The 18,136-nt window shown below is 36.9% G+C and overlaps 2 protein-coding genes across 8 annotated transcripts in view; one reads left to right on the forward strand and one right to left on the reverse strand.

The window, feature by feature from the left end:
* Positions 1-18,136, forward strand: part of LOC116166312 (homeobox protein abdominal-B) — a 441,837-nt gene that overhangs the window by 355,146 nt on the left and 68,555 nt on the right. For 5 of the 7 annotated variants that reach the window (XM_031481238.1, XM_031481243.1, XM_031481246.1 and 2 more), the window contains one exon: positions 17,866-17,956. The gene's annotated coding sequence lies outside the window, so the exon portion shown is untranslated. Of the gene's footprint in view, positions 1-17,780; positions 17,797-17,865; positions 18,039-18,136 lie in introns of those variants that run through there. The other 2 variants (XM_031481244.1, XM_031481240.1) reach the window with 2 other exon arrangements.
* LOC116166384 lies at positions 4,509-5,612 on the reverse strand. Its single transcript, XM_031481339.1, has one exon. It carries the CDS (start codon positions 5,610-5,612, stop codon positions 4,509-4,511), a length of 1,104 nt encoding a protein of 367 aa, XP_031337199.1.

Raw genomic sequence — 18,136 nt, forward strand, 5'->3', positions numbered from 1 at the left:
GGGCTGGACAGTTACATAATATGTGTTGTACAGACATGGCATTATTACATAAATAACACAGTGGGGGGGTTCTCGCCTTTTAAAAGGTAAGTAAGTATGTGTAATTGCAGTATGTCCCATTCTAAGCCGGTGGAGACGCACACTTTCTTGACGTGGTAAGTTTAACGCTGGTGATGTTGTTACGACACTGGGCTTAATTTGACTTAAAAAGGTATTGGTTTCTTGCCATGATTGTTGCCACAGTTCTTTCATGCGTTGCAATATGTACACCTTTTGATCACTTTTTTTTAATTTCAGGAACATCTATTTCTATTATATTATATTGTATTATATTATATTATATTATATTATATTATATTATATTATATTATATTATATTATATTATATTATATTATATTATATTATATTATATTATATTATATTATATTATATTAACTAACCTATGAATTTCCCTAAAAGAAATGCCATGTACAAACTGTACACATTTCAGCTCGGTAATAAAAGAAGACAAACCTTGTTAAATTTCACGAGCGCTTATTAATTTGGCTCTCAATTTTCGTGCGATAGGTATTTATAGACTCTATAGGAAACATCTATTTCTTATTATATTATTTATTAGATTTATTTATTATATTATAGTTGTTTTTTTTATTTTTTTTTTTTTTTTGTGGGCATCAACTACATTGGTCATTAGCCCTGTTTCTACAAAGATATTCCTTCCCTACCATGTTACTACACTATCACTATATCCTTTTTATAATCATTCTTGTCGGGTATCGACCACCTTTGCGAAATACTATATTTTAGTGAAATAACTCGACTGCTTTAAGTATAGTAACGTACTCTTGATCCCTTGGACGTCTGTGAGACAATTCTCCAGATTTTGTGGTACGTCACATAAGTTACGTTGCACGGTTTGGGCTGGACAGTTACATAATATGTGTTCTACAGACATGGCATTATTATACATAAATCACACAGTGGAGGGTTCTCGCCTTTTAAAAGGTAAGTATGTGTAATTGCAGTATGTCCCATTCTAAGCCGGTGGAGACGCACACTTTCTTGACGTGGTAAGTTTAACGCTGGTGATGTTGTTACAACACTGGGCTTAATTTGAGTTAAAAAGGTATTGTTTTCTTGCCATGATTGTTGCCACAGTTCTTTCATGCGTTGCAATATGTACACTTTTTGATCACTTTTTTTAATTTCAGAAACATCTATTTCTATTTCCGAGGCTGCTCTTTTTGCGGCCCGATCTGCAACTTCATTTCCTAAAATTCCTACATGTGCCGGTATCCACCACAGTGCCATTGGACGCAATTGCAATAACCGTTTCTTGACACATTTTAGTTAAAATATCCGCCGATGCAAGATTCTGCAGGCTTGTCAAAGAGCTTAAGGAGTCACTAGCTATTACAACTGACTGGAGATTTGGATTTATTTCACAGTATCGCAAAGCTTGCCAAATGGCATATTGTTCTGCAGTAAAAATCGATGCTTTTGGAGATAATGACCACGCGTATGCTATTTTTCCTATTGCAATAGAACACCCAACACCATATTCAGTTCGTGATCCATCTGTATAGATTGTTACATCCGGGGAAAGCTCTGCCAAAATTTCGAATAGCCTTCTTTTCATTTCTGCAGGTAAGTGGTTTTGCTTAGCCCACACAGTGAGGTCGAGACGGATGTTTATACTTGGATATAACCAGGGAGGTGTTTCTCTGATAGTATCAGGATATACCGAGCATGCTGACATATTAGTTTCTTGTTCAATTTCATTTGCTCTGATAGAAAGAGGTCTTGTAATTGTTGGTTTTTGCTGATAGCTATTATCGATCTCGGTAAGCATAACACAGTTTCTGTGCTGGTGATTTGCTCTGATTGCAAGGGTGTAGGTCAATATCATTTTCGTTCTTCTTATGTACAACGGTTCAACACTAGACTCACAGTAGAGACTCATTACAGGTGTAGTGGGGAATGCACCGAGACAATATCTCAATCCAAGATTGTGTACAGTATCAAGCTTTCTTAACAAGGATGGTCTGGCCGAGGAATAGGCAACACAAGCATAATCTAGTTGTGACATTACTAGACTTTTATAAATGCGTATTAAGATACGCGTATCCGCTCCCCAACGCGTCGATGATAGGAATTTTATCACGTTCAGCCTAGATTTGCACTTCCGCACGAGACAATCAATGTGCTGTTTCCAATTGAGTTTTGAGTCCAAAATCATACCGAGAAATTTGTGCGATACTACACATGGAATGGGTTCACCAGCAATAAACAAAAGAGGATCGTAATGAGGTCTTCGTAATCTGCAAAAATGCATACATTTAGTTTTAGAACGTGATAGAACAAAGCCTATGTTTTTAGCGGTGTTATATATGGATTCTATGGATGGTTGAAGTTTACGTGTTATGGCACCGATCGTGTCACCAGAACTGATAATGCAAAGGTCATCAACATATAAGCATCGACCAACGGCCGAATTAACATTTTCCGATATACTGTTAATAGCGATGCCAAATAGAGTACAACTTAATGTTGATCCCTGAGGGATTCCATTTTCAAGAAATTGTCGCTCGGAAAGAGTATTTCCTACACGAACCTGACACCACCGATCAGATAAGAAGGATTCTATGAAACGTGGTAAATTCCCTCTAAAACCCCAACTGTACAATTGATGCAAGATATTGTATCTCCAGGCCATATCGTATGCCTTCTCAATATCGAAAAATATTGCCACCGCATGCTGTCTAGATTTAAATGAATTTTGTATGTAGTTTTCCACAAATGTAAGTTGGTCAACTGTCGATCGATTTTTACGGAAACCCATCTGGTATGGCACTAATAGGTTATATTTTTCTAACCACCAGGAGAGACGTGAATTTACCATTCTTTCTAGGACCTTTCCAAGACAGCACGTGAGACTTATAGGTCTATACGACGATGGCGTTAATGGATCCTTCCCTTCCTTAAGAATAGGGACGATTACCGCTGATTTCCAACAGTTGGGGTAGGCACCTTCTTGCCAGAGTTTGTTATAGATTGCAAGCAAAGCTTGTTTAACTCTCCCAGGTAAATGCTGTATCATTTGGTAATTTATCATGTCAGGACCAGGGGCAGATTTCTTAGCGTATTTTAAGGCTTCCTCTAATTCAAAAAACTGAAATGGGGCATTATATGCGAGGTCGTTATCACCTTCAAAATTAAGTGCTACTTCTCTTTCTAACTTGATTAATTTAAAGTCTGCACTATAGTTCTCTGTGCTACTGATATTTGCGAAATATTGGACCATTGTATTCGCTATTTCCATTGAATTTGTTGTAATATCAGCGCCATTAGTTCTCAGGTGAGTTATTTGTCGGTGTGAAGATCTGCCTTTGATTGCCCTCACCTTATTCCACACTTCTGATGGTGGAGAATCAGTCATTAGTGATGATACATACTCCGTCCAAGATTTTCTTCTCGCGTCCAACATGAGCCTTCGGGACCTTGCTCTGGCACGTTTGTACGCAATAAGGTTTTCTACAACAGGAACTCTCTTGTATGCGTCTAAAGCACGTTTTTTTTCTTTTATCGCAGTAGCTATTTCAGCATTCCACCACGGTACGCGTCTCCGCATTGTTTCACCTCCCCCTATCGGTATGCTTTCATTTGCAGCTTGCTGTATGATGTTGGTAATTAATTCAATGCTGACTTCAAACTGCCCTTCAACCGCCATTAGCACTTTGTTTTTAAACTGTTCCCAATTTGCCCTAGACAATATCCAGTATCGTGATATTTGCTGATTGGTTTTCGCAGTATTTATTTTTACTTCACAGGGATAGTGGTCGCTATAGTACAGATCTTCTAGTACTGTCCACCTCAACATATCACTAATAGCGGATGAGCTAATAGCCAGATCAATCGCAGAGAAAGCACCCGACCGAGCTGCAATATGTGTCGCAGATCCATTATTCAACAGTGTTATGTCTCGACTCTCCAGTAAATTTTCCACCGCTTCACCACGGTTATCCAGTCTTGTAGAGCCCCATAGAGGGTTATGTGCGTTAAAGTCACCTACTATAATAAATGGGGTTGGAAGTTGACGGACAACATTCCATATGTTTGCAGTGTGTACCTGTTCATCGGGGGCTAAATATATACTGCAAATAGTTATTTTGATAGGGATCAGAATTTGAATAGCAACCACTTGCAATGGTGTATTAACTTGAATTTGGTTAAATGGAAAATGTTCTTTAATAATTATAGCAACTCCCCCATGAGCCCTTTGGCCCGTGTTTAAATCTTTCCTTACTATAGAGTAATTTCGTAGGGAGTATGGCTGACCTGGACGTAAATGAGTTTCTTGTAAACATACACAGAAAGGGTCTTTTTCTTGTAATAATAATTTAAACTCACAAAGGTGGTGTATGATACCATTACAATTCCAATGGTTGATAGCTTCATCCATAGTAGTGTAGTTTAATTGGAGAAAGATACAAAAATAAATATAAAATTATTTCTCTGAGGGTGGTTTTCTTGGTCTACCCTTCTGCCACCCTGGTTTTCTCTTTGCAGGCGCTCTGTTTTCATCCTCAGACGTTGTGTCTAAATGATCATTTCCTCTTTTAGAGGCATTTGTTGAGACCGAGTCTGATCTCGATCTGGATGGGACAGTAAAATCGCTTATTGATTTTGATTGATTTACAGCTGCAAAGATTGTATTCTTAATTATATTTTCCATACGCGGTAACATCTGTTTAATGAGATCTTCTACTTTAGTCGGAGTAGTCACCGCTGCAGTGTAGGACATATTCGGTTTAGGCGTGTTAATTAATACTTTTTTCTTTGCTTCTACATATGACACTTTTTCAAGGGTTTTAATTTTTTGTATTGCGCATTCACGTTTATACGACGGACAGTTTTTATAACCAGCAGAGTGTGGACCTTCACAGTTCACACACTTTTTGGGTTCTTCACAAGGTGGATCATGTGGAGGTTTTCCACACGCGCATCTTTTCTCAACTTTACATTTTTCAGCAACATGTCCAAATAGTTGACAATTAAAACATCTGATTGGTGGAGGTATAAATGGCCTGACATTGAAACTATAAAAGGCTGCTCTAATCTTTGTTGGTAAATTTGGAGTGTTGAATGTAAGTACATGACTGGGTGTGTCAACTAATACGCCATCTTTTTTAGTTTTCAGCCGTCTAACCTGTGTTACTCCAATATGCCTCACTTCTTCCAGTATTTCCTCTATTGTACAGTTTAAGAAGTCCTTGCAATATATAACACCCTTCGATGTATTTAGTTGACCATGCGGTTCAACTGTAACCCCTTTTCCTGCAAACGTAGTTGTTTCAAGAAGTTTCTTTGTCTGTTTTTCTGTTTTCGTCTGTACTAATAATCCATCTTTAACTTTTCTAATTAACCTAGTTTCTCCAATTAAACCGTACATTGACCTCGTAATTAAAAATGGGTTCATTTTGTCAAAGTTGTCCATACCGTCTTCGGTACTCTTTACTAACAGGAACCGGGGAATTGATTCCGCCGTCTCCACGCCAGTGGTTGCATCGGGTCTGGTGGCACAAAAACGAGAAATGGAGCCACCATCCATTCTCTCGCCGGATCGATCATCCGGACGGTTCCGATGGGGGTCCGATCCAAGCCCCCTGCCGCCCTTAGGGTTTATGTTTTTTTGAACTTCCATAAACAAAAAACAGGCGCGTTTTAAAGCTACCGCCAGCTTCGTAGGGTGTATAAACAAAAGGTGATCACCAGCGGAGCCCTACCGGACCACTACTAATTTCATGATCGCGCTGACTCACCCGGACGACTACAAACATATTATACGACACAGACAAACCGTTTGGAACCCACTAACGCAGGGCCATACATCCCATCGGCACGGTTGACACCTTGGGATTTCGGGAGAGAGAGAAAGGAGCATCAGGAAACGGGGTATTATGGAGGGTACGATGCGGAAGTGGTTCTGGGAAGGTAGAATTGGAGAGAGATTGGAATAGCCTCTCTCCACTTGCTCAGGTCCGTGGGGTCGCAACTCCCCAAAGTTTGGATACCCAAACCCCCTGCGGGGTATTATATTATATTATATTATATTATATTATATTATATTATATTATATTATATTATATCACAAGCCACAACTAACCTATGAAGTTTTCCCTAAAAGAAATGCAGTACAAACTGTACAATTTCAGTCGAGTAATAAAAGAAGACAAAACCCGTTTAAATTTTCACGAGCGCTTAATTAATTTGGCTCTCAATTTTCGTGCGTATAGGTATTTATAGGACTCTATCTATACCAACCTATATAGATAATTCCATCCGTTGACTTCTTTTATACATATTAATTAACCGAAAATTATCATAATCAAAACTTAATCTATACGTATACAACTTTATAAAAAATCTTTAGGATCTATATTTGTAAACATTTGAATTGCAAATAGTTATTTTCTAATTAAAAGGGCGTGTACCTATCATAAACTTAACTTGAGACAGAGTTTACATTATAGAATATTAATATGTTTGATATATCTAAATTTCATAAGAGTTAAAAAAAATGGCATATTTATCTTGCAATCTGCAGTGAAAGGCGGTGACAAACTTGGCGTTTTCATAATATCAAATTAATTTTATACATCTGTACCTACCTGCACCTCCTCGATCCGAAACAAGCTGACAGGTTTATATATTTACCTTATTTATTGACTTTCAATTGTTATTAAGTCAAAACGAAGTCTAAGCGTCATAAATATTCACGGATACCAAACTCGAATCTCTCTTACTTTGTATTTGCGATGACTTGCCTTTCGAATTTAATCTTTTGTAAAAAGCACAAGTTAATTTACCTTGTAAAGCAAATGATTTGTACAGATTTTTCTACAAGTATAACAACGGTTTTTTCGTATCCGTCAATGAATAAATAACGTATGGACCTGGCAACCAATGAAGCCCGTACGCTTTATTGTTATACGTATCTGAGTAGAAGGTACACGAGAAAGCTTTCGGCCTCTGGGGCGCACACACGGAAATTGGCTGTATGAGCTTGGAATTAGATGAGTCTCCAATACCATCAAGTTATTTAAATAGTGCGAAGGGAATATGTTAAGGTTGTTCCACAGATATACATCTAACTACCCGAATATCTTCAATTAATTTAATATGTCAATAAATTTTCTGTTTTCGGAAAAATCAGTCGCTATTTGCTTTCATATGCACTCTAAATCATTTTTACGACAGCTTCCATGCTTATTGAAACAGTTTCAAGGAGATTGCGTATGGTAATATTTCTATTCTCTAGATTGATATTTTTTATTGTACTTACATCATCTCAGAATGGTATGCGTGACACACAATACAGTTTACGAGTTTTCTTAAGTGGAATATAGCGACGAAATGTATTGGTTGTGTTCGGTTACTAAAAGATCTGGATTCAACTTGGGAACAAAACAAGTCTCTGTTTCAATCAATATTCTCATAACACCCAATAGTGGAAAAGAATTATTACTATTGCTGTTATAGGAATTTTTATATTAACATACAAAATGGGTCTAATTATAGGCAGCTATATGGACTTATGATAGAAGTCCACAGACATATCGATTTGTCGACGATAGGTAGTTGCACTCAAAATAGTTTCACCCGGGTCCGTGAAGTTGGAGTGTCGACTTGAAAGGAATTAAGTTCCAAGTATCTCATAATTTTGTACTCATTTTGTGCTAATTTGTGCTGCCAATTTAAAATTTTGTGCTCATCAGGTTAATGAGTAATTCAACTTCTTCTGATGACACTACAACTTCACGCTTGAGTGTCAACATCGATATTTTCAAAATTTTCTTTTACTATAATTTTGTGCTCATTTTGTGCTAATTTGTGCTGCTAATTTAAAATTTTGTGCTAATCATGTTAATGAGTAATTCAACTTTCTCTGATGACACTCCAACTTCACGCTTGAGTGTCAACATCGATATTTTCAAAATTTTCTTTTACTATAATTTTGTGCTCATTTGTGCTGCTAATTTAAAATTTTGTGCTCATCAGGTTAATGAGTAATTCAAATTTTTCTGAAGATACTCACTGTAGTGTCAGTTAGTTGGATATTGCCATCGCCGTTTTTTTGGAAAAAATTTCATCAAATGTCGACATCTTAGATCATTTTAAGCAACTTCTAAATAATAAAATTTTTCTGCCTGTGGGTACGTACCGTACGTACTATGTACAGTGTGGTCCAATTTCGATGGGATTAAATGGGTAATTTTCTTATTAGCGCAGATAAACGAAAACGGTTTTAGTACTCGTGTCCTTATTTTTTATGCTTATTCCATTACCTTTGCCGGAAATAAGCTGCCGTCTTTTGTTTTTTCACTAGAGAAAAAGTGAAAAATGTTGAAGCTAGAACAAAATGGCTTTAGCATTATTCAAGCAGTTTTTAATGTAGATAACCAATGTCGTCAGTCGTTTGTTTCTAGACCTTTTAATAACCAACCTTTTATTTATTTATTATTGTCTTTATTTTATAGTGGGTGGAGTGTTAGCTAATTAGCTACTCTTTCCACAAAAAAACTTTTGTTATTATCTTTCAGGCAAGATGTATTAATAAGCAAAATTTATTGTAAAAAGCTTATTCTTGAAAATAAGTAGGTATGATGTATTATACATTTTAGGAAAGCTCAAAAATCAACTTTGAGTTACAACGCAGTTACTAAAAGAATTAGAAACAAACAAATCGTACAAAAGAAATAGGGCTGAATTTGTGTTTATGAACTTATAACATTAATCCGAATTATAATGGAATTTTGTGATAAAATGGTTACCTAATTTTCGTGTATAATTAGTCGTAATGACAATTATCAGGCTGAAGAACGGAATGAAGCCTGTGAATGCGGTATCTGTTTGCACAGCTTGCAATCTGTTTTATTTTAATAGATTTACTATTCTTAAATGTTTTCTATTTTTTTAATGGTAGAACCTAGATTTTAGCGCATTTTTAAACTTATGTTGGAAGGCGCAATTATGACCACTTTCTCCGTCCGTCCATGCGAGGGCGCCACTGCTCCTACAGTTTCCAATATATTTAGTTCGTTCTTCTTGAATTCGGTAGCTCATGACGATAAATGTGCGCATGCGCAATATCAATTTTCTTATTTATTAATATATTTTGCTGAAATTTTCACCACCTTTATAGTAAAGGCAAACATATCGCATATGGTAAAAATCAGGTGTGCGCATGCGCAGACTGCACAATGCCCGCATCCTTTTTTTATAGATATTTTTTGGAAAATTTAACCACATTCTAGTAAAGGCAAACGTCCCATATTACATATGCGCATGCGCAAACCGCCCAATACTAACTTCCTTATTTTTAATTATAGATGCTTCTAATAACGAAAACATAGGTCACATAACAATGGACTATGGAAGTCCCGAATAATGCATGAAAAATGCTCGCAATTTACTCGCCTTAGGCCCAAACCTCTTTTTTAACTTTTATGTCCACAGTAAGGTGCCTTTTGCGGCTTCGCTCTCTTTTTTTTATTACTCTCCCTTGAGCTACATCCAGGGGTGTATTTCCCACAAGGCGGACTAGTTGCGCGCCTAGAACGGCAAATTCTAGGGGCGGTAAATTTTGGAGGAAACATTTTGAGTATTCACCAGTTTTGGTTTTGTTTAGCAAGAAGCATGAAGCGTAGAGACCACAAATTTAAATATCTGATTGTTTGTTGATGAGCGGTAAATACGGCAACCAGGAATAAAACAAGGAAAGGAATATGTAGCGTTCTTTTCTTACCAATTGATATTCCAAATTTATATTCCTTATATACTTCGAATTTTACTCGTTGATTGTTGAGTGAGAAATAGCAAAGAGGCGCAACTATAATGTAAAATTGCGATACATATTCCCGAAGCTTCCCGTGCCCACAGTCGACAGTGGGAGGGGTGTGAGTGTGTTAGACGTGCGACTCTGATGCTTAAAGGCCACCCAAACAACACAAACCGATTGAAAACCAATGAAAGAGCGTTGGACTATAATTCCGGAGGTCGGGTGTTCGAACCTGGATTGAGGTGAATTTTTCATCTGTGGCAGATACCTGAGACCAGTTGCGAGCATTCTGCCGGCTACTCTGAATGACGTTTTTCTGCAGTTTTCCTAATTCGTACGGTAAATACCGGAGTAGTATAAAACAACTTCATACCTTCTCTGCAGAGGCACCTCTAAAAAGCACTATGCGGGTCACTCTGTAATTGGGCGTAAGCCTGTTGATGGCCCAGAACAAGAGAGGAATAGTAATGTGACGAAGAAAACTAGCAGGGAATAAGAAACCCAGCACTACGGCTCCAGCTGCTCTCGGTGGTAGGGGTGGTTCGACGATCCTGAAAGAAATACCTATAAATGCTCCGAAAATTTAGGCGCCACTAATTTTTCGATAGTTCCAAGCCGTACAGGAAAAAAAATTAGAAACCTGCTCCTGTTGGTCTGGAAATGCAGGGGTAAAACTAAAAAAAAGAAATAGAGAAAGATAGCGGGAAAGAAAAGGTATTTATTCTGCAAGGAACTCAAGAATTTAATACAGATATTGTAGGGCGAATGATGATGATTGATAATGGCACGGAATGATAACAGGGAAGAAAAACGGCAAAAAAAAGAAAACGGTACGAGATCTCGTCTCACAGCAAAACAATAAAATTTGACTCAGTTACTTATTAAGATGTAGGGTGACTGAATTAATGTGATGGGTTTTTTTCTAAATAAACTTAACTTTTTTTTAAGGTAAATAGATAACTTGAACTTAGCTCTTCTGGCTCCTGAAGTTGTCCAGCAGTTGTTCGGCGGACTTGGCGGTGGTAGCCCAGTGGCTAAGTACGGGGTAGATTAAGGATAGGGATGCGGGTAGAAAGGAACGAGGAAAAGAAATTTGAGGGTATCGAAAGAAGATTGAAGACTGAAGACGACGACTGTAGATTGAAGACGGACGACTGAAGACGGACGACTGAAGACTGGAGATGGACGAAGACGAAGATTTCTTAGTAGTAGATAGGTACGTATAACAAGTATAGACAAAAATAACTAAAACTACAAGGCCCTAGAACAAAAACCTAACATTACGAGCTACAACTATCACAAAAAGGCTACTTACGAGATGGTGTGGGCCTTAACGTAGAGACAATATATAGATATGTATGTAGGCTCAATTAAATTGGTGGACGGTGAAATAAAGCTCGGATCCTAAGAGACAACGAAGAAATAGAAAAGGATACAGACAACAAAAATACTTACACAAGGGTTGAAATCCGGCGAGCAAGGGTAACATATATAATATATTGGTTGTAGATAACTTCACAAACACAAATGCGTTTCCTCTTCCACTCTTAATCCCCAAAATAGGGTTTCCAAGGAAGAAATACCAATTCCTGGTAATGAGTGGAGACTATAGGACGAGGGTAGAAATCCCAAAATTGTCGGATGAAAGCGGCTGCAAAAATTCCGCACCTCACAAGCACACCATACAATTGACAATTGACCAAAAACGGAAACGAGACGTAGAAGAATTTGAAAAAAACGAACAGTAATACCAATAATTAAGGAACATAAAAAGCCAGCGGGAAAAGAAGAATAGATTTTTGAAAAGAGCGGGAAAGAATAGCATAGTTTACAAGAACTGACAATAGATGACACTGAAAGCGGACCAGAGGCGTAACATGGAATAAAATAGTACACATAAGCTTCGAAAATTAGAATAGTGAAAACAGTAAGGAAAGGAAAAGCGTTTAAAGTGTGAAAAGGTAAATACAATTGTAAGAAGAGAGCAAGAATCCAAAGAAGCGAAGAAATAGAAAGAAGAAATTTAAGAAAATAGGAACGCCTATGTGATGAAAATCAAAACAAAATAAACAAATTCCTAACCTAAAAATCAAAATAACTAAAGCAAAACTTAACTAAAAATGGACCTGTAACAGTAAATAAATAAATAAACGCTGCTACATCTGCGGAAATCGATTATTCTTTACCAAATTGCCGATGTACTGAAGCATCTTGCAATAAGCCTCATCTAAATTAATCGAGTTGCACCTCTCTTTATATTTCTCACCCCATCTAGGTATTCCTTCTGTAAACCCGTTTAGTTTAGATGCCAGTCATTTCTATAGTATATTTGTTATTACCATAGTTCTTTGGTTCGCCACTAGAGGTCTTGATCTTCTTTTTTTTCTACATACGCATGTCCTATACTTCTTCCTTTCAGAGACGATCTGGATCTGGGTTAATTGCGTGCAAATTTTTCTCGATACGCCATTACTTTTTACTTGACTTTGTGTCAATCTGTTTTGGCTGTGAACATATTATATTATGTATTATGTAATATTATATTGAGTGTTTTTCTCTATTTCTGATGTGCTGTGGCTGTGCTCCATTGAATACGCTTTGTAAGTAATTAGTGTGAGGTATGTACTTCAGCATTTTTCTTAATACGTTTTTTAGGGTTTTATCTTCCCTCAAGGTTCGCTCAAACTTCTCTCTTAACTTCTTATCATTTTCTCTTCTGGATACTTTTACGTTATTCTCTACCTGGATATTTCTTACGCAGAACGTGGATGACATCGCAATTTTCCTGGACCCGCCATCTTAGCGAAATTGACATTGGCAACGTCACGTGAGACGACATTACATAACCTACTTCGAAAATTTACACCTGGAGATGTACCTAATTGTTCATTACTAACTGCAAGTATTTGCGAAACCTTTTGGAGAATATATTAGCTTTCTATCTTTACACCATCATATTCATTTTCTATGAATATCTTTACAATTCTTTCGGTGTCTAGAATATTATGGGTTTCCAACTTAGACAATACAGTACATGGACTGCTAATTAGCAGTACAAATTAGCACAAAATGAGCACAAAATTATAGTAAAAAAAAATTTTGAAAATATCGATGTTGACACTCAAGCGTGAAGTTGGAGTGTCGTCAGAGAAAGTTGAATTACTTATTAACCTGATGAGCACAAAATTTTAAATTAGAAGCACAAATTAGCACAAAATGAGCACAAAATTATAGTAAAAGAAATTTTTGAAAATATCAATGTTGACACTCCAGCGTGAAGTTGGAGTGTCATCAGAAAAAGTTGAATTACTCATTAAGCTGATGAGCACAAAATTTTAAATTATCAGCACAAATTAGCACAAAATTATAGTAAAAGAAAATTTTGAAAATATCAATGTTGACACTCCAGCCTGAAGTTGGAGTGTCATCAGAGAAAGTTGAATTACTCATTAAGCTGATGAGCACAAAATTTTAAATTAGCAGCACAAATTAGCACAAAATGAGCACAAAATTATGAGATACATGGGACTTAATTCCTTTCAAGTCGACACTCCAACTTCACGGATCCGACCCTGTCGCATATTCATTTGAAAGGTACAACGGCTTTTTAGGTACCTACACAATTAAACTCTTTTTTAAAAATAATATAAAAAACTAAACATTTTACATTTTGACTACTAACAAGAATTAACCACAAAACTGTGGACTAAATTAAAATTTTAAAATCTCAAGTTATATATAGCAATTTTAAAGCATTGGACACTGAAGGTTAATTATTCGAAATGGAGAAAAAGCTGTAGTGAATTTGCCCCTGGAAAATTCGCACTCGGAAAACTCGTTTTCAGGAGATGTTCCTATGAAAATTTAATACCGGTTAATTCGTCCCAGAAAACATACCCCAGTACATTTGCTCCCGAAAATTTACCTTCAGAATATTCGCCCCTCAGGAGGAAGATTCGTTCCCGGAAAATTCGCCCTTTGAATGGCCCTCCTCGTTAGATTCGTCCCCGGTAAGTTCGTCCTTGTAATAGTCGCACACGGATTATCCATTGCGTTCAAGAAAACCTCCGGACTTTTGCCTCCAAGAACATCCCAGAGCACTTGCTCCCAAAAGGTTTGCTAAAAAATTAGCATTAAATCTTATACTTCCGAAAAGTAACGTCACTATAGATTTATGAGTTCTCGTAAGAATTGTAGGTACTGTGCAGCATTACTTAACCAATCCCTGGTCAAAAATAAGGGCGAAAATCAATTTTACTGGCACATTTTGTAATAATTGCAAAAATTTGTAGACAGCGACTTTTCGAAGAATTTACCGTGTGGCGAATATTTCGGGCAAATTTTCGGAGGCGAATTTACCTAGGTGAATTTTTCGGAACGAATCTTTCTACAATCTCTTTCGCCTTCACACAAAAATTAAGAAATTATCTCAATGGTGAGTCTCCTTCGCAACAATATTTTCTTTTTAGCGCATTTTTTAAGAATGAAAAAAAAAGTGATATTGTTTGCGTTTTGTCCGTCCGTCCGTCCGGACCCACTTCAACTTGAACTACTTCTAGGAGAATGATCCTAGAGTGGAATTTTTTGCAGTAGATAGCCTATACCTTGAAGGTATGCCAGACGGCCATCAAATTTCGCTGTGTAAAAGGGGGGCTCCCCCACGAATTATTTCCTGAGATGCTGTTTTTGAAAGTAAAACGTGCATAGCTTTTACATACAACAACCAATTGGTCTTAGATTTTGCATACGCATGCCTTTACTGGTGATAAGTTAAACTTTAGGAAATGAGGGGGGGTAAACACATGTTCTACCCTTCATGGTATTCTAATGAAAGGTCTCATCGAAATAAATTGGTTTGTACAATCTATAATTTTCCCGTGCGAACGAAAGAAACCGTTTTCTACTAACTACTGTGCCCTTCTTTATCTCTTATACCTCAAGAATGGATTGTCGGAATAGTGTACTCACAAAGGGCGATTGAGACGTCTGCAAGAAATATATTCGTTGGTGATGTCAAAACAAAAGCTATTTCGGTTAAAAAAATGCACAAGAGTTGTGCACAATTTATACTTGTTTTTCTTTTACGGAGAACTTTTATTCGAAGTTTCCTGGATGCATCGCGGGGGGGGGGGCATTCCTAGGAGTACAATTTGGTATGTAAGGGTGATAAAAAAAAGTAACTTTTAAAAACGTTGGCCGCCCCACTTTTTGAAAATTTGGGGGGGGGGGGGGTTACGTACCATGGACCTCTCCCAACTGTATTTTCGGATTTCTGAAAAACGATCATGGCGCAAGAGTTATTATCGGTGGTGCATGTGAGCGCCACAACGGACGTATTCATTTTTAAAATAATAGGACTAGCAAATCTTTAAGTGGGGGGGGGGGGGCAAGTTAACGGACCCAGAATTTTAACAAATCCTCATCTGATTGCTTGCTAATTACGAATACGCTGAAATACTGGATCCAAAGCTGAGCTGTGGGTCCATTGCCTTTAATATGTTTCTCCTCAAATTTAATTTAATTTAAGGTAATCAATTTGGGGGGGCTCATCAAGGAAACCAGCCAAATCCCCGTGACATTTGACTTCTCTACTTCTGTTGGTTAGATTTGGTCAAGTATTTTGTTGGACAATGCCATTGTTGCAAGAAAATATCTTCTTAGGGCTCAAACAAACGCGTGACCCTGGAGCATTTTCCCCATAGAGACGGGAGCGTAGGCGATGCATAGACATTCCTTGAGGCCAGCCATGAAGTTTCCTATGCTGCCCAAAGAGAAGTAGAAAACAAACAAGTAGAACCCACAGAGGCGCACTAAATAGTTGGTTCTGTGATAGTCAAGAGGTGCTGCAATGATTTTTTTTAAATTGACTTTTTGAGAGCGGTTGGTAATTCAAAAATAGTGGTGAGAATAAAAGTGTTGGAGACTTTAGTGAGCTTAGGTGCCTGCTAACGCACTCTACACCTCCAAATAATTCGTTCATTGACTGGACTATAAAGAAATGCTCCAGCGATAAACACGAGAACACTAAAACACTTTGGATAGCAAAATAATAATAAAAAACTTCCGTGAGAGTAGGTATTATAACACTCTTCCGCTTAACTCGAGCTACACAATCACTTTGAATGACATATTAGATACAATCTTTTAGAGCAGCGGTTGCCAACTGTTTCATTTCTCAGGGCCCACAAAACAAAAAATGTTTAATCTAGTATGTATATTTAATAAAATGTTTATTTAATTTAATATTGCATCAAAGAACAGCCAAATTATTTGGTACAGGTAATTTAAGTATTAAAAATAATATTTATTTATTCAATGTAGTCAGTAACTTAGCATTGGCGATCGGCAATTCTTCACGAACCAGTAAGCGGGCCGCCCGCTTGGCGACCCCTGTCTTAGAGTACACCTACACAACTGACTTTCTTCTATATCACATGTATTATTACCAAGACTAAATGTCTTGCAACAAATCACGGTCAACTACCACTATCTGCAATACCTAAACCAAAAGCCGCTACCACCAAAAAAGCAACCATTACTGCCGACCACTAAACAAGCCACGATTCTAGTCCGTCTCTCTATTTAAACAATTTCAAACTCTCCGAACCATCCCTTCCTTCTTATCAATATTACTGCGTCGTCGAATCATTGTGTCTTTTTATCGGCGAAACCAGCTTATCTACAAACTTAATTAGCTCACGCAGCGATAACGCTCTTATCGCAATGACCGGAGACAACTTTAACAAAACATTTCATACAATTCTACTCGAAAAATAAAATAAACAAATTAAAGGCAATTATTCAAATAAAATTACACATCATTTTAATAGATAATTTTAAATAAAATCAACAATTACCTCAAATAATGTCATGATTCACATATAATATATAAAAACTCAACGGGAGCAACATAGTTTTTAGTTGTATGTACACCACATAAAGCATAAAATTGATAATCCGTTGATTGAGGGTTTCTGATTAATGTAATAACATACGTACTTACGGTTCCTGTGGATGGGCTGTATACCTACCGTCAGTTTACCTATTTAAGGTACCTACACTACCCGATCTCTTATTTACTTTTTAATAAAGCATATTGTCAAATTCAAAGAACTCTGTAATCATTTGCCCTTTTGAAAATCAAAATGGTAACCATCAATGAATTATTTTACCATTTTGGCAACGCTTACTACACAAAATTGTTAAAAATTGTTTATTATTTATGTCAGAAAAAAGGCTTGTTATTAATTTTCCCATATATTGTAATAGGATTCTCTGTACTTATACGTATCGTACACGTGTAGAGGTGTCGACGTATCATGTATCATTAGGTATAACGTTTAACGTATAAATTGGGGTCCATTAACAAATATCGATATCCCCTTTAAGAAAATTACCCATCTACAGCCGTTCATTGCTTTATTCACATGGGACATCGTAAATAATACACAATGAATACAATATACGCCGGACATTCCACTTTCTTTTGTAATCAATACTTAATGAAAGCAACCTGACGTTATATTAGCTGTAAAAATTCACCTCTATTCCCATTTGAGGCGATTACAGAAACGAACCCCACCAAATTAATTCACCTCTTCTTTTAGGCAATATTGAACTTGATGCGTAGGTATAGAATCTCCATTTTGTTAATTAACTTTTAATTATTCTAAGGATTAAGCATGAAACTGTCAAAAACTGTTTTCTCAAACCGAACCCCTTGAAGATATCAAAATGTACGCTTAGGTATATATTTTTTTTATTATTGTCATTAGAACTCCCTACTTTTCAAGTCAAACCGCTATCAGGCTAACCTTATAATTGATATTTGTGACGGAGGTCCCCAAGAAATGAAATGGTTCCAGTCCAGTTGCGCTTTATCTCGCCCTAAGATGTCTCCATAAACTCTGATTAGAGAAGGAATGTCGGGGCAATAATAGTATAACAGGAGAGGGTTAATATTTGTGATGAAAAAAAATTAACGCCATTATTACGCTTATATTTTTCATCTTCTTTGTTTCAGGCTTTCTTTTTTTGCTACCAGTTTTCATCTAATGAGTCAAGCTGTTCGGGGACGTGGAAAGAGTCCTTCATCCTTTCGAGTTGTCTAGCAGGTCTGTATCGCGCAACTAATATTCTTTATTTATAGGAACGTAGTTTTCGATTTGGACTAATACCTACTGCAGATACGTTAAGGTACGAAACGTGCTGCAAACGTAAGCTCTAAGATTAGTCATTTTTGCACAGCGTTAGTTAGCACCGCCCAGGATTTTATTTTCTTCCTAAAATTGACG

Source organism: Photinus pyralis, unplaced genomic scaffold (assembly GCF_008802855.1).
Source record: "Photinus pyralis isolate 1611_PpyrPB1 unplaced genomic scaffold, Ppyr1.3 Ppyr1.4_LG3b, whole genome shotgun sequence".
NCBI lineage: Eukaryota > Metazoa > Arthropoda > Insecta > Coleoptera > Lampyridae > Photinus > Photinus pyralis.

What these genes read in the sequence shown, in the direction of transcription:
- LOC116166384 (XM_031481339.1), bottom strand. Translation starts at nt 5,612, where the DNA reads ATGGATGGTGGCTCCATTTCTCGTTTTTGTGCCACCAGACCCGATGCA.